This window comes from Setaria italica, chromosome V, assembly GCF_000263155.2.
Source record: "Setaria italica strain Yugu1 chromosome V, Setaria_italica_v2.0, whole genome shotgun sequence".
In the NCBI taxonomy this organism is placed as follows: Eukaryota; Viridiplantae; Streptophyta; class Magnoliopsida; order Poales; family Poaceae; genus Setaria; species Setaria italica.
This window is the reverse complement of record NC_028454.1, coordinates 34351401-34366442: the sequence shown is the minus strand read 5'-3', so window position 1 is coordinate 34366442 and position 15042 is coordinate 34351401. Positions and strand designations below refer to the sequence as shown.

At 54.5% G+C, this 15042-nt stretch overlaps 2 protein-coding genes across 2 annotated transcripts; both read right to left on the bottom strand.

Moving 5' to 3' along the window:
* Positions 1-868: 868 nt before the first annotated feature.
* LOC101773550 (mitogen-activated protein kinase kinase kinase 18) lies at positions 869-2386 on the bottom strand. The gene has a single exon (XM_004972062.2). It carries the CDS (start codon positions 2276-2278, stop codon positions 869-871), a length of 1410 nt encoding a protein of 469 aa, XP_004972119.1. The 5' UTR covers positions 2279-2386.
* Positions 2387-8654: 6268 nt separating this feature from the next.
* LOC101773145 (mitogen-activated protein kinase kinase kinase 18) lies at positions 8655-13307 on the bottom strand. Its single transcript, XM_004972061.3, has 2 exons — positions 11650-13307; positions 8655-8793 (listed from the first exon to the last, which is right to left on the bottom strand). The coding sequence occupies exons 1-2, from the start codon at positions 12999-13001 to the stop codon at positions 8655-8657; spliced, it is 1491 nt and encodes a 496-aa protein (XP_004972118.1). The 5' UTR covers positions 13002-13307.
* Between the last annotated feature and the right edge of the window lie 1735 nt (positions 13308-15042).

The window sequence follows — 15042 nt, the reverse complement described above, 5'->3', positions numbered from 1 at the left end:
TGATTCTATACTGATTTTGTGAAATGATTCTCTAAAATAAACTAAAAAGCTAAATGAATTAAGAGACTAGGAGCTGAAAAAAGTAGTAGATTATACTGATTGATTATGTGAAGTGATTCTCCATCCTAAATTTATCAACCACGATCGTTTCTTCGGGAGAGTATATCCATGGAGAATCAGGCTGCTGCGTGGAGAAACGAGCACAGAAGTTTCGAGGAAGAGCTTTCCCAGAAGCCGGGACGCGTGTCGCGGTGAGGAAACCTTGAGGATTTGCACAAGCTCAAGTGCCCAACAGACCTTCTCCCATATCTGCTTCCACGTGTGCCAAGCAGGCATCAAACGTGTACGCCAACTTCGTTGTTTATATTTGCCTGCGGGGCAAGCTCAGACACCACCGAAGTTGGAAGAGGCTGCCACTTGGCCGTCACTTGCGTATCAGGCCGCGTGCCAATATGTCCAGACTTATCCAGACAAAGTGGAGTAAATTTCCCCTAGCTAGCCACTGTCACGAGACCCCGGATCGATCCGGTCACTGGTAGTAGGAACGAAGGAGTACCCCGTTTCGCTAGCTCGGGCTCGGACGCCATTTCGACTGAGGTTCATCGTTATCAGCTCGGAATCAAGTGGCAAACGTGCGCAAATTTGTAAACAGGGATCGGCAGATATGTGCCATGTCAAGAATGGACGAGATACATTGGCCAGAAAGCCCCCAATTGCGATGCTTCCAAACAGCCTTTACTGGTATGATCTAGTCACTGCTTTTAGCATGGCCCCATCGGAGGGGACAGGAGAGGGGATAAACTCCCGGTCATCCCCAATCACAGGTCACTGCATCGGTCTGCTCTAGAAAAATGTTTCTGGAATTGCTCTAGAACAATGACTCTGGAATCGTCGCATCGCACTGGCAGCAGCTCGGCAGTAGGCCAGTGTGAATCGGATAATCATATAGCACAATGAATTGTACTGCTAGTAGAACAGAGGATAGAGTAAAGATGAGACAATTTGGCAGTAAAAATTGGTCTGACATTTCAATGCGACAGGTCGCAACAGCAATTACAGATGGATCACTCCAAGAACAGCTACAGCAATCTTCCTGCTGCTCAATTGACGGAGCAGTTAACCCTACAGCTGCAGAACACTCAGGATCATCGCTCTCTGCATCGGCGTCGATGAAATCAACCTTTGTTTCCAACGCTTCACTAAGCAGCAACAGGCGCTTGTCTTCGCCGGCCATCTCCCTGGCCGCCTCCTTCACTGGTACTAAATGGCAGGCTTTATCACATTGCTCGTTGAGCACTTGGATCCAATCGCCTTCGTCGGAATCCCAGTCCGGCAAGGCCGAGCAGGCGCCGGCCAATTCCTTGATTCTCTGGGTGGGGCTCTCTGACACGTCGCCCTCGTCATCGGAGTCATCTGAGTCGGACTCCCAGAGCGCGGCGTCCAGCGTGCTCTTGGGGGACACCCATCTCGCCGCGACCTCCTCTGTCTTCACGCCGCAGCCGGCTGACGCCAGGAACGGGTGCTCCAAGAGCTGCGCCGCCGTGCACCGATCCCGCGGGTTCCTCGCGAAGCACCGGGCCAGGAAGTCCTTTGCCTCGGCGGACATCCACGCGGGCACCTCCGGCACGGCGTCGGTGTACCCAATCCGGTGCACGGCCGCGAGGAGGTCCTCCATGTCGCTCCACGGCGCGCGCCCCGTGGCCATCTCGATGACCGTGCACCCGAGCGCCCAGACGTCGGCGGCCGGGCCCTGCTCATCCCCGCGCGCCACCTCAGGCGCCATGAACGCCGGCGTGCCGCCGAGGGGCCGCGCGGAGCCCGCCATCCTGGCGCAGCCGAAGTCCGCGAGCTTGGCGCGACCGTCGGCGCCGAGGACGACGTTGGCGGGCTTGACGTCCCCGTGCACGAGCGCGCGCTCGTGGAGGTACGCGAGGCCCCTCGCCACGTCCGCCGCGTACGCCCGGACGGCGCGCTCGCCCAGGCGCCCGCCGCCCCTCGCCACCGCGTCGGCGAGGGAGCCGCCCGGCGCGAACTCAAGGAAGAGCTGGCACTCCCCGGCGGCGGCGCGGAAGCCGAGGCAGGGGAGGACGTGCGGGGAGCGGAGCGCGGACAGGATGCTCCCCTCCCGCCGCAGCTGCTCCTCCGCGCTCGCCGGGGCGGACTTGACGGCGAAGAGCGCCCCCGAGGCCTCGTCGGCGGCGAGCGACACCACCGCGCCCGACGCGCCGCGGCCGAGCGTGCGGACGCGTGTCCACCGGCCGCTGACCGCTGTTGCCATGGCGCTCTGCTTCTGTCCCTTCTCTCTCTCTCTCTCTCTGTTTTCTCGGCGCTCGGTTTGTTCGAATCAGTTGGCTCGCAATTGTCCCCGATTTGGCTGTGCGATTTGGCGCTCGTTTGAAGTGGAGCGCGCGTATTTATAAGGCGTGGTGGCTCGCTCGGCTTCCATCCGTACACGATTCCGTAGTAGCCGCAGCAGTGATTCCCTTCCTCCGCGGCGTGGCGTGGAAAGCATGGGAGCGTGGTGACTGGCGTGTGGGCCTCACGCGCGAGCTGCGGCCAGCTTTCGCGGCTGGGAGGAGGCGCGCTAGGGGATCGGCAACGTGGCTGGTGGTGCGGAGCACGTGGGGAATTTCAGGTTCTGGGCGGGGGTGTTAACGAGTTGTAATACGCGTGTGTTAGAGCAACTCCAAGAGTATCCTAAAAAATTCTTCCCCAAAACTATGTATTGGGGATTCTCCTAAAAAAAATTTCCCCCAAAAACATATCAGTCCACAGCAGATCGCTAATAAATAGCCCCTAATATTTCAAACACAGGCCAAGTTATCATATTGGGCCCATCGGAAGGGACGCGCGGGCGTGCGGGAATCAGGATTGGGGGAGGAACGCCAACGCTAAAATATACACGGTGGCAGGCTGTTTTTTAGCGTCGCTAAAAAATTGGGGAAGGTTTAGGTGGATTGTTGGAGTTCATTTTTTCTCTCTTTTTTCCTAAAAAAAGTATTGGGGGTAAGATTAGCAGTCTCTTGGAGTTGCTCTTAGTTAGTGCAATGGTCATGGGCTCTATCTTTCAGCCCGCTTGACTAAGCCAGGAGGTTAGGCGCTCTGTTAGGCGTTCTGTTACAGCACGTTGGTGCTTTGTACATGCATATATACTCCATGAGTCAATACAAAGATAGTTGAGTTGGCTCACAATCACATCATCTCCCTCGTTCAGGGGGGACTGGAAAACGAGTGCCAATTCGGGCGTGAGAGCGGGAGCGCTCGTCTCCGCTTCACTCTCTTTGGGGGGAACGCTGGTATTGAGCCGCGTTCCTGAGATTCGCTCACGTTCCCCCAGTATATTCTCAGCTAGTGGTAGTGTTTTCGGCTTTCAATCCATCCAGGTGTAAATCTTGGATCGGCAAAGGTAAATTTAGGCTCACTTATTATTGCACGTTATTATTACCACCATCATCATTGAGGATGATGGTAATTATTTCAGCCCACGTTCGGTGCTCGCGCTAACAACAGTGAACAATCAGAGGTTTAACAGTCACCGCATGATGTGTGTCATCAAAACTCGAAAGGATGGACGCTGTCTCGTATCCTTCCACTCCCACCGGTCAGACGGGAGGGTTGATGATTTGCGACACCAACGTGCGGCTCCCAGTGGCGAACCCGTGATCCGCCACGTTGCACACCTGCGCTGTGCTATTCATTTGCGAGGTGTCTGATGCCTTCAGCTGGCATGGAGAATTGCCCGTTGCAGCTGGGACCCCGCGGACAAGTGTCAGGTGCTCGTGCTCCCTCTGCTCATCTTGTCTTTCTCCTTCTGGAAAGCATACTTTGGTGCTCGGAGCCGCGCTGCGGCGCTGGCGCTTTGCTCTTGGCGGTAAAGCCTGATGCAGAACGTCATCAGCAGTGGGCCGTGCCGAAGCGATGCCTCTGGGTGAAAACGGCACGAGTGATTGTTTAATAGCCGTAAACATTCTAGAAATAGTCGCACCTTTGAGACTGCATCTGATAAAAGGTGAAGACGAATCTATTAAGCCTAATTAAACCTAATTAATTCATCATTAGCAAATGTTTACTGTAGCAACACATTGTCAAATCATGGACTAATTAGTCTTAATAGATTCGTCTCGCCGTTTAGATTCGTCTTATGTAATGGGTTTTGTAAATAGTCTACGTTTAATACTCCTAATTAGTATTTAAACATTCGATGTGACGGGTGCTAAAAATAAGTCAGTGGAAAAAAGCGGGGCCGTACTGTACGAGTAGGAAGTTACCTGACTGTGACTGTACATTGGCAGCTCAGGTCAGGGAAAATACGAATACCTAACGACGGTTACCGTCGGCGCGTCCTTGACCCCCAAAAGAATGGGAGAGCGCGAGAGTGAGCACACGTGAAGGCACACGCAACGCGCACGGCGGCACGGATACGATTCAGAGAGTTTACTCGGGGCGTGCTACTCTGCCGCCCGCGAGCCGAACGCGCCGATGAGTTCCATGCAGCCACGCGCGTGGCGCGCGACAGCGGACGGAACGGTACACGTATCCGCCGCCCGGGCGGCCTCGAAGCGGAATTTATCGGGTAGGCAGCGGCAGCGGCACTCCGCCTGGCCTGTCTGACGGTGACACGGCGAGCGAGGACAGTTCTGTGCGCTGCACATGTCGTCTGGGCGTTCGGTCGTCGCGCGCCGGCTCTGCTCCCATTTCTTCGACGGCAAGCGGCAGGCGGCGCGGCGGCTTTTCGTTTGCAGACTCTCCCACCTGGTCACGCGCGATCACCTCTGGTCGTCGTCTCGTCGAGGGGGGAATTCAGGAAACGACACTTGTTTCAGGCGGTGCGGTGTTCAGAAAACAGCACCAGTAGCTTGTATTCGTGAAGTGGCACCGGTCCTCATTTCCCCTTGTTTTAGTTTTTTCCCCCACGATTTCATCCAATGCAAAAGGTAATTTCACTTCCTCCGAACGTCGGCTAAACCGTAAATGGCATGTTTGCAGGCAGCGGCGGCTAGGCACCGACTAGTTTATGGGCAACCACACACGGAGCTCACGATTATCGATCAGATGTGTTTTTCGTTTTTGGTGCGATAAATTCTAGCCGACACAGGTGTTGCCCGAGTCATTTATCTGAACAATTGTTAATTCACTCCGTCAACCACAAAACTGGCTAATTTGGAAAACAAGAGTTTGATAAGAAATCCAATTCCGCCATCGCTCGCTCGATCCCGTCCCAGTGTGCGATGCGTGATCGGTGTCCAGCTAGTTACTCCCTCCGTCCTTTTTTTCTTTTCTTTTTTCTTCCAATTATTTTTATACCACTTGTCTTCATTGTACTTATTAAAAATTGAGCTATTCCTATGGATTTCTAACAGCTTTGTCTTTCTTGTTTCTATTCTATAGGCTTTGGTTATATGTGTATAAGTATTTTTATAAAAAATTTTAAAATAGGAAGTTTTTCCTAGGAAGATTTCCTAACAAAATTATCGCGAAAGTTAATAGTTATGCTAAACAGATGTTAAACAATAAAAAGGTTGCACAAAGGAATTGACTACACAATTTATGCATAAAAATTGTGTGAAGAAACTCTATTGATAAGGTTTTTCATGCAAGCTATGCTAAAAAGTTATCATCAAAAAATAATGTAGAGAATATATGTGGAAAAGTTATACGCAAAAGGTTGTGTGCTCACAACGCAATTGTAAATTGTATTGAAAAGAATCCTATATGTTTGTTCGGAAAAGACATGCATATAACATATATCATAACTTTATGGATTTCCTAAAAAAGAGAATTGCACCCCAAAAAAAAGGGGGAGATGTCGCTCAGAAGCTCCCCAACGAGCGATTAGAAATTCACGAGTTTGACCCTAAGATCATGTAAGCACTTGTGTTTCTAACAGAAAATACTCCTTTCATTTTAAACTATAAGTTATTTTAACTTTATCCTAAGGGGGTGTTTGGGAGGGGGCTAAACTTTAGCCCCCCATTTTAGCCAGATTTTAGCCCTCTCCTCCCAAACACTAGGGCTAAAATGGAGGGGCTAAACTTAGCCCCTCATAATCCATTAGCCCCTCCAAAGGGTGCTAAAAGGAGCTAAAGGGAGCTAAAAGTGGTCCCCCCAGACCAATTTCCACCCACTGCCCCCCTCCCCTCTCTCTCCTCCGCGCACGCTCCGCCCGACCCGGCCCCGCTGCCGCCGCCGCCGCCTCCGCCTCGCCTCACCGGCCCCGCCCCCGCCGGCCTCCCCTCCGCCTCCGTCGGGCTCTCCTCCGCCAGCCTCCCCTCCACTGGGTCTCGCCGCCACTGCCGGGCTCCCCTCCGCCGGGCCCTGCCGCCTCCGTCGGGCTCCCCTCCGCCGGCCTCCTCTCCGTCGAGTCCCGCCGCCCTCCTCTCCGTCGGGTCCCGCCACCTCCGCCTCCGCTAGGCTCCCCTCCGCGCCGGCCGACCCCACGACGCACGGGCTGCCGATCGACCACGCTGCTGGTGGTGGGGCGGCGCGCCTGTCGGTGGTGGTCCTGGCGGAGGTGACCTGGCCGCAGCTGATGGCCTCACTGCCTGTCCCCCGCCTCGCCGTCACCGCCGTTGCCCTCCCTCCCCGTGGGCCTCTGGAGCTGGATGCGTCGCCCAAGGAGCCAGCCGCGGCGCCGTCGCGCAAGGATGGGCCGAGGGAGGAGGAGGGGCAAGAATGGCCGCGGCTGGAAGAGGAGTGGACAGCAAGTGGCGCTCGATTCCGGCGATGGTGGCGCTCGACGCTAGTTCTGCTCTGATTCCGTGCGAGTTGAGAAGTAAGAAGTAGAGGAAGGGTAAAGGAGAGAGGTAAACGAGGGGTAAAAGAGTCTTTTGGCGACCAAAGTGCTAAAGTTTAGCCCCTCACCCAAACACCCTTGGTGCTAAAATTTAGCCCCAATATTTAAGAGGGCTAAACTTTAGCCCCCCTCCCAAACAGGGCCTAAATCAAACTTCTCTAGTTTTGATCAAATTCATGAAAAAATGCACAAAACATCTACAAAATAAATTACTTTCATTATATACACAATGAAAAAATACATTGGTGGTGCATTTATTTGATACTATAGATGTTAATATATTTTCTACAAATTTGATTCAAGTTAAAAAGGTTTGACTTACGACAAAGATAAAAGAAATTATAATTTAGATTAGAGGGGGTATAATACGCGAGCAAGCTAAACGATACTTCATGTCTACCAAGCCAACAAAATGACAATTCCATCCTTTATCCTAATATTTACCACATTTGGAAATGATAAAAAGGTAACCCTCATGGTCATGCACTCACGCCAAAGTACTTGGTGTGACTCAAGAGGCCAGTCACACCGAGCTATCCGCACTAACCACTTTGGTGCGACTTGCCTCATGAAATAAGCCAAACACTAACTCGACCGAATTGAGGACTCACTATTTCTTACAAAATTAGTTTTGCATGTTGTATTATGAAAAATTTAGAAAAAAAAGGCTAAACAAAAAATGCACCCCCACCAAAAAGAACAAAAAACACGCCGAGGTGACTTCTCTTTTTTTGGTGTTTTTTCCAATAATAAAAGTGTGCAAATAATTTTAAGATAAATCATGATTTCGTTTGTGCTTCCTGCAAACCATTCGAAAAAATACCTACAAGTTTTGTGAATCACAATCGGAAGCTTTCTTTAAGCCTCCAAGTTAATTTACGTGATACTCTTATTTCAAGAGACGGATATTGTAAGGAAATATTACCAATATAGCAACATGAGTCACCTCTAAATCCAAAATCATTACGTGAATCTTTATACTTTTTTTAAAAAAAGGCCATGCGACCACCTGGGTTGACAAAATAGTTTAAAAAATAAAATATGTCAGGAGGTAATATCATACAACAAATTACATTCATTTTTATCTGTAAGTACATAGTTGGCAATCAACAAATGGAAATGCATGGCTAAAAATGCATAGCAATAAAACGGGGGGAAATTGTTGATGTTAAAAAATGACCCCATAAAGAGGGACATGATTAGTTGTTAAACAAAATGGCCACAGCTGCAAAATTTCCAGCTACGGTTCAATGCATCTGAAACTACTACAGTTAGGACCACCTCGCTGGAAGCCTGGAATCAAGCATGCATTGCGATTCACTTGTCCTGAAGAAGATGGTGGCATCAGACAGGGAGTCCAGACAACCTAATCCACAGAACTGCATAATCAAAGTAAACACCACTGCTCCAATCACGCCTTGATGATAAGCATCGCCCCTTTGCCAGCGAAATGACGATCCCCCTCGCATCGACAGAACCGTTCCCAGCTATGATAGATCCAAAACTCACGTACAACCACAAGCCTACTAACTAAACAAAACACCCGTGCTTCGCTAGTCGCCACCTGTGCCACTGTGCAGGTGTGTTCGCTGGCGATCGAGTTGGCAGCTGCCTTTTGATAGGCGCTCCACTACTCGCGGTACCTGTCGCAGTTGCGGCCTCGACCGGTGTCCGGATCACAGGCTTGCGTACCGCTTTTATTTTGCTATATCTTTGGCTTCCAGCTGAATCGGCGAGGCGGTGATGATGAGCCGGTGGTTTCGCTCTTGGCGGAAGAGCGCGACACGTTGCGCTGCCCTAGTGGACGCGAAGCTGGGGAGTATACTGGTCGTGTCTGGAGCTTTAGAATTTTGGCGGCCTTTTAAAAAAAAGGAGTGGACAGAGGGTTCCGGAGCATGAGCGCAACAAGAAGACAAAGTGCACGGTACGGCACCGTTGGAGGCACGCACAGCGGCAGTTGAATAAATAGGAATTTTCCCTCCGTTGCGACGTCGAGACATCTGCAATATCGAAAATCAATAGTTGCGATATTAAAAAATATGTGAAAAAATAACTACGATGTTTGATAACGGGATAGAAAATTCCCTCCGCAACATGAACATTATTTTTCATGCAACATTCACTGTGAAACATAAAAAATAATAATTTCAACATCAATATTTAACTATCGAAACATATGTCGAGCTATCCAGTTTTTTTCAAAACATTCCGTAGCATTACCGTTGAATAAAAACGTGAGGAGCGGCCGGAACTGTCGAGATTAAAGAACAACGGGGTTTTTTTTTTGAAAGATTTAAAGAACAACGGTTATCAGATGGTCGCTGTGGCATGGGCGGCGTTTACACTGTGCTCCCTACCACTAGTCCTGATGAGTTTATGGGCTTATGGCACTCCTCTTCGACGATTTTTGACTTCTGTATGGTTGGGAGCAACGCCAATAGCGACAGGAGTAAAGTCAACCTGCAGGGGCAACAGTGCTGCACTGCTGCTGGCACATTAATAGCGGACTGCCGGAGGATCATGCAAACTATAGTAGTCTAGGACACGGTACGCGTGAGCTGCTGGTACTGTACGTAGCGCGAGTTTGATCACCAAACTGTATACTAGCAGTTCAGCGGCCGGAGTGCGCAGATGTTTTGGAGATCGTTACCCTTGATCACCGGATGTTCCACCGGAATCTCAGTTTGGTGCCACCGAAGCGCCTGTCTGGACGCTGAGTTGGTTGGAACTCACCGAAGTGAACGAATTTGGAGTCCTCTCGCTTATCCGTTTGTGTTTGCATCCGGAGCTTTTGTGCTTCTAGACAGAACAAGGTCGCCATCATCATCCGTTGGCGCCCTGGAACATTCCAAGCCGTTGACTTCATCACTGAACCCGGCACGGCGGCACCTTCCAATCTCAACAAGACATCATCTGCGGAAGGAACAAATGTTCTGGACCTCTCTAGAACCCGGGACGCCGTACGTCGTCCACCAGGTAGATCAAAAACGTTCTAGCTAAAGTTGCCGTACGCGGAGGACCTCGAGGTCCGCAATGAGGGCCCCATCCCCGTCCAGCCCGGCGAGCGGCGGCCCAGGCGTTGCGTCCCCGACGGAGCGGCATCCCGGCGCAGTAGCGGCGTCCCCGGCGGCGCGGCCCCCGACGTGGTGTCGCCGGTGGCGCAGGAGCGGCGGGCACAGGCGCACAGCGGCAGCGCGCGGGGATCGGGGCGCTCGGGAGGGGAACGAGCGGGGATTTTCCAAGGAGGGGCATTTCGGTGTTTGTTGCTAAAGGATTCTAGCCATCTAAATTTTAGCTGGATTCTATTTGGATCTTCTAAATTTAAATGTAACTAGCTAACGTTTAACCGGTGGATCCCGAACCCGCGAACGATGACGAGAAAGCGGCAGAAAGGCACAAAGTGGCGAGGCGAGCGGACACCCGACCCGAGAGGGGGCGGCCAAAAGCTGTGGATTCTGCCGTGGCACGAGCTGGCGGCCAAGACCATCCAAATGCACTCTTCGTGGACTCCATCCAGGCTCTGGTGTCCTCCCCTTATCCCCTGTGGCCCTATCCGACGCCGCCCATTTGTACCACGCGCGCCCGGGAGCGGCACACGCCTGGACGTCAAAAACTTGGTGACCAAATAGTAGTATATCACGATGAGCCTCTGACCGCCACGCGACCCCACCAGCCACGCGACCGTTTTCAGGGATCGGGATGCGCCGGGCCGGCTTGAGCCTGCCTGTCTCCGTTGCCAACCTCGTGCCGCCATCGTCTCGACACGCGTCGCGGGCGACCGGTACGTGACGGCCGGACAACCGGCGAGGGGCGGCAGCTACGCTGACCGCCACGGTGCCTAATCATTTGTGTGCCGGACCGAGCTCTGACCGCGTACGGCGAGGCGCCCCCCGCCGCGCGTGGTGCGCCGTGACGGAGCCCGTGACGAGGTGGCCGCGTCAGCCGGCGGCCCCATCCGTGACCTCACGCGCGCACCGACGTACGCAGCCGCCACCACCACCCAGGGCCGCATCCGAATCCGCCCGGGGCGCCGTCCGGACGTAGCGAGGCCGCCGCGGGACGGCGTGGATGTCGCCCGGGGGTCGGTGCCCGGCCGCCCAGCCCAGGGGTCGGCTTCGGGCCCCGCGGCGTAGTATCCCCGTCTGTCCGTTCCCCGTCGAAAGGGGTGGATGCGGCCGGCCCTGGGCTACACTTGACGTACTACTACTACTACTCCAGCGGATGCAAGTGCTGTGTCTTTTTTCGTCTTCATTTTCACTCGCAGCCGAGCCGACGCCCCGCGCGCGCTGCGGCGCCGCTCGTGGTCGACGGTTTCCCGAGCACGGTGGTTTTCGGCCTCGCCGCGCCGCGACTAGTTTAGTGGAGGGGCGGGCGCGTACGTGTAGGCTGACGCCGTGTGTCGTGCCGATTCGGGGATCGGAGGCCACCGCCTGTTTCGCGGTCCAGAAGCCGTGGATTGGAATAGATGCACGCCCGATGGAATAAACCCTGGTTGTTCTCCAACGCTTAGCGCTCGATTGTGCCGTGGTGGTCTCGAATAAACCAGTTGAGCTATGCGCCTGTGCCTATGCCCCGACGGTTCCTTGCGGCGCTGTTACTGCAGGTTTTTAAAATTTTATTTTTGACTTCGCTCGATTGTTAAGTGTGGAACAAACGTGTTCTGTGTTGCAGACCCAAAATTAGCTGAAAACAGAGCGTGAAGTGAGAATACGAGGGAACCAAACAGATCAGCACGGTAAAAATTACGAGAAGCCGTAACTTTATGCCTTGGTATGACAGCCAAGTAATCTATTGAGGGTGGCAGACTGTTTCCACCATTGCACGCGCGAGTGTTGACTATTGAGTGAGTGTGGAACCGATCGTGGTCTGTCTCGTAGACAGATGAACAATTAGGCGTGAGCAGAGTATGAACGAGGAAAATTAAGCAGAGCAGCACAGCGAATTTTGTGGGAAGCCATAATTTTATTTCATCAATAATAACTCCGTTACAGCAAAGTACTAGCTGAAATGGCAGTACTCCTACATGGCAGTCTGAACTCGAACAGCGTTTGCTCTGACGCCCAACTGAAGCATCGGCTGCAGGAGCATCGCCAGCGAACGGCACGTCCTCTGTTTCCAGTTCATCATCACTGAGGACGCCGCCGCCGACAGCCAAGCCTCCAGCTGGCACGGCCGCGACGCCGGACACCTTGCTTGGCGCGCTGCTCGCCACCTGGACCTCGCTCTGCTGCTCGCCGAGCACATCGATCCAGCCTTCCTCGCAGTCCCAGTCGGGGAACGCCGAGGCGGAGCACGCCAGCGACTTGATCCTCTCCGCCGCGTCCTCCGGCATCTCGTCAGCCTCGTCGTCGGACTCCGACTCCCAAAATGCGGCGTCCAGCGTGCTCTTGGGGGACACCCACCGGGCCTTCTCGTCGGCGCCGGCGAATGCCACGAACGGATGCTCCAGGAGCTCCGCGGCGGTCCACCGGTCGGCGGCGTCTCTCGCGAAGCAGCAGGCAAGGAAGTCTTTGGCCTCCGCTGACAGCCAGGATGGCACCTCCGGCACGGCGTCCGTGTACCCGATCCGGTGGAGTGCCGCGAGGACGTCGTCCATGTCGCTCCACGGGGCGCGGCCGGTGGCCATCTCGATGACCGTGCACCCGAGCGCCCAGACGTCGGCGGCCGGGCCCTGCTCCTCCCCGCGGGCGACCTCGGGCGCCATGAACGCCGGCGTGCCCCCGATCGCGCGCGCGGAGCCGGGCGCCCTCGCGCTCCCGAAGTCCGCGAGCTTGGCGCGGCCGTCGGCGCCGATCACCACGTTCCGCGCCTTGACGTCCCCGTGCACGACGGAGCGGGCGTGGAGGTACGCCAGCCCGCGCGCCACGTCCGCCGCGTACGCCCGGACGGCGCGCTCCCCGAGGGATCCCCCATTCCGGGCCACCTCGTCGGCGAGCGACCCGCCGGGGGCGTACTCGAGGAAGAGCTGGTACGACCCGTCCGCGCCCTCGGCGCCGCCGACGCAGCGCACGACGTGGGGCGAGGACAGACCCGCCAGCACCCCGCGCTCCCGCCTCAGCGCCGCCGCCGCGTGGGCCGCGGCCGCCGACTTGACCGCGAACAGCTCCCCCGACGCGCCGTCCGCCGCGAGGGACACCACGGCGCCCGACGCGCCGCGGCCCAGCGTGTGGAGCCTCCTCCAGTTCCCGCTCACGGCACCCGCCGCCATGCCTTCTTCTTGGTTCTTGTTCTTCCTTTCCTCTGTGGTTGGTTGCTCGCTTGATGCTTTGCGATGTTGTGGTGGTCTTTTTGTTTGGTGCTTGAGCTGAATTGAACGGCGTGTGGTGTGGTGCGAGCTCTCGTTCTCGTGTGGGTGGGAACGCGCGGCGCGCGCGGGCGCGACTCGGGCGGCTAATCAACGACGGCCTGCGCCTCCCCTCAGTTTACCTTGCCGCTGCCGGCGTCAACCCTTTCCGCCCGCGTCACCCTGACGGCACATGCATCTTTGCTTCCTGATCTTTTTTGTAGCTATAAACATGCTGCGTTTTTTTTCCTTATCTTATTCTCTCGTGTTTCAGGAACCCGATTTGGAGCATCTCCTCCGGGGATGCTATCACATGCCAACGATCGGTATTAGAAAACCTAATTTCGTCAAGAAAAATTATTGGGTAGGTCTAATCCTGTAATGGCAAGGGCCCTGCTCGTGTTCCTCGTGCGATTAGGAGCAGTGCTTCTTTTCCTTCTGGGACCAAAATTGTCAGAAGCACGAGTGCGCCAATTCTCCGGTCGGTCGCGACTATTAATCGGAGGAGGAGACACCGGTCATGGCCGTTTAAACAAGAGGTCAGCAGCTTCCGCCAAATTTAATCGCGGCGTACGGGATCACCGGTGAAGATTGGACGTACAACGGCCGCGGCCTGCCGCCCGCTCGACCCAACGGCAGTGGCCGCGCGTCGTGGCTCCCTCTCCGTCTCTCATAGCCAGAGACGATACGGATCGGTGCGCCGCGAAAGCGAAGCCCAGCGGCCGTATAAACCCCGTACTGGCGCGGTTTGGTGATCGGGACCTGCTCTGTTGACGCTGTGGGGCATCCCGGACCTGACCGGCCTCGGTGTACGGGCATAAACGTGCCAGCCGTCGAGGTCAACGCGTGCGCGTAAAAGGGCGTTTGGCACTCGACGTCTCGACGACGCTTTTGGGCGGGCATGGTTGCTCGCTGCGGTTGACACTGCGAGCCTGCACAGAAGAATTGCGATGATGCAGAGCTCAGGGGTCAGCAGCGTTTGCTCCACCAAACCCACCCGGCGATCGGGCGAGCGAGGAGGTCGGTAGGCGCTTGACCTATGACCTGCACTACCGTTCGACGGTTATACCACACCCTATCTTTTTTTTTTGTTAAAACACACCATCACACCCTATCCCAACAACATGCCGACGAATTTTCGGAAGAGACTGAAGGTATCAAATCCGGGTCAAGAGAAAGGTCGGATCATCTCTGTTCGTTGAGGTTGGAGCGACCGGTTCCTGCAAGAGAGTAGGTGAGTAGATTCAGCTGGTAAGGCCTCCTATGGTACTGGTAAGAGCTAGTATCCAGCTCTAAGCACTTAAGATACACCTTTTCAATGATTTAGTTTTTACTCACATAGCTTATAATATAAATGACCCCATGTATCATCCTCACGTAATCTTGAAGTGCATGTATGAGATTATCTCTTAGTTAACTCTTCTCTCCTATTAAAATATAATAAAATATTCTATAAGGTGGTGTTTGGATCACTAGTTCATGAGCTAAATTTTAGCTCCTAAACTTTAGCCCCTAAATTTTAGTTCTGCCTACCTGTTTGGATCCATGCGCTAAACTTTAGTCCTTCAACAAACAAAGACTAATTTGCCCTCACCCCATTTCTCTCTCTAGAGCTTGAGCACCTTCTTCAGCTTCTTCGTCGTTCTCGCTCGCTCGCCCCCATTTTCTCTCTCGCGACCCCACTTCTCCCCCGCCTCCACCGGATTGCGCGGAAGCGATGCGGCCCAGCTTGTCGGAGCAGAAGAAGGGCGCGAAGGGGATGGAGGTGCCGCCGCCCAGGGACTGCGGCGGCGGGTCCGGAGGAGACCTCGGGCGAGAGGGGCGGCGCACCTGGAGCGCCTTCTCGCTGTCGATGGCGACCCACATGGCGGAGTCCTTGATGGTGAGGAGGAGCCCCCCGGACGCGGAGAGAGTACAACACTACCATGGTGGCCTCCCTCCCCGTCCTCCCTCCTACCGGTGGCCG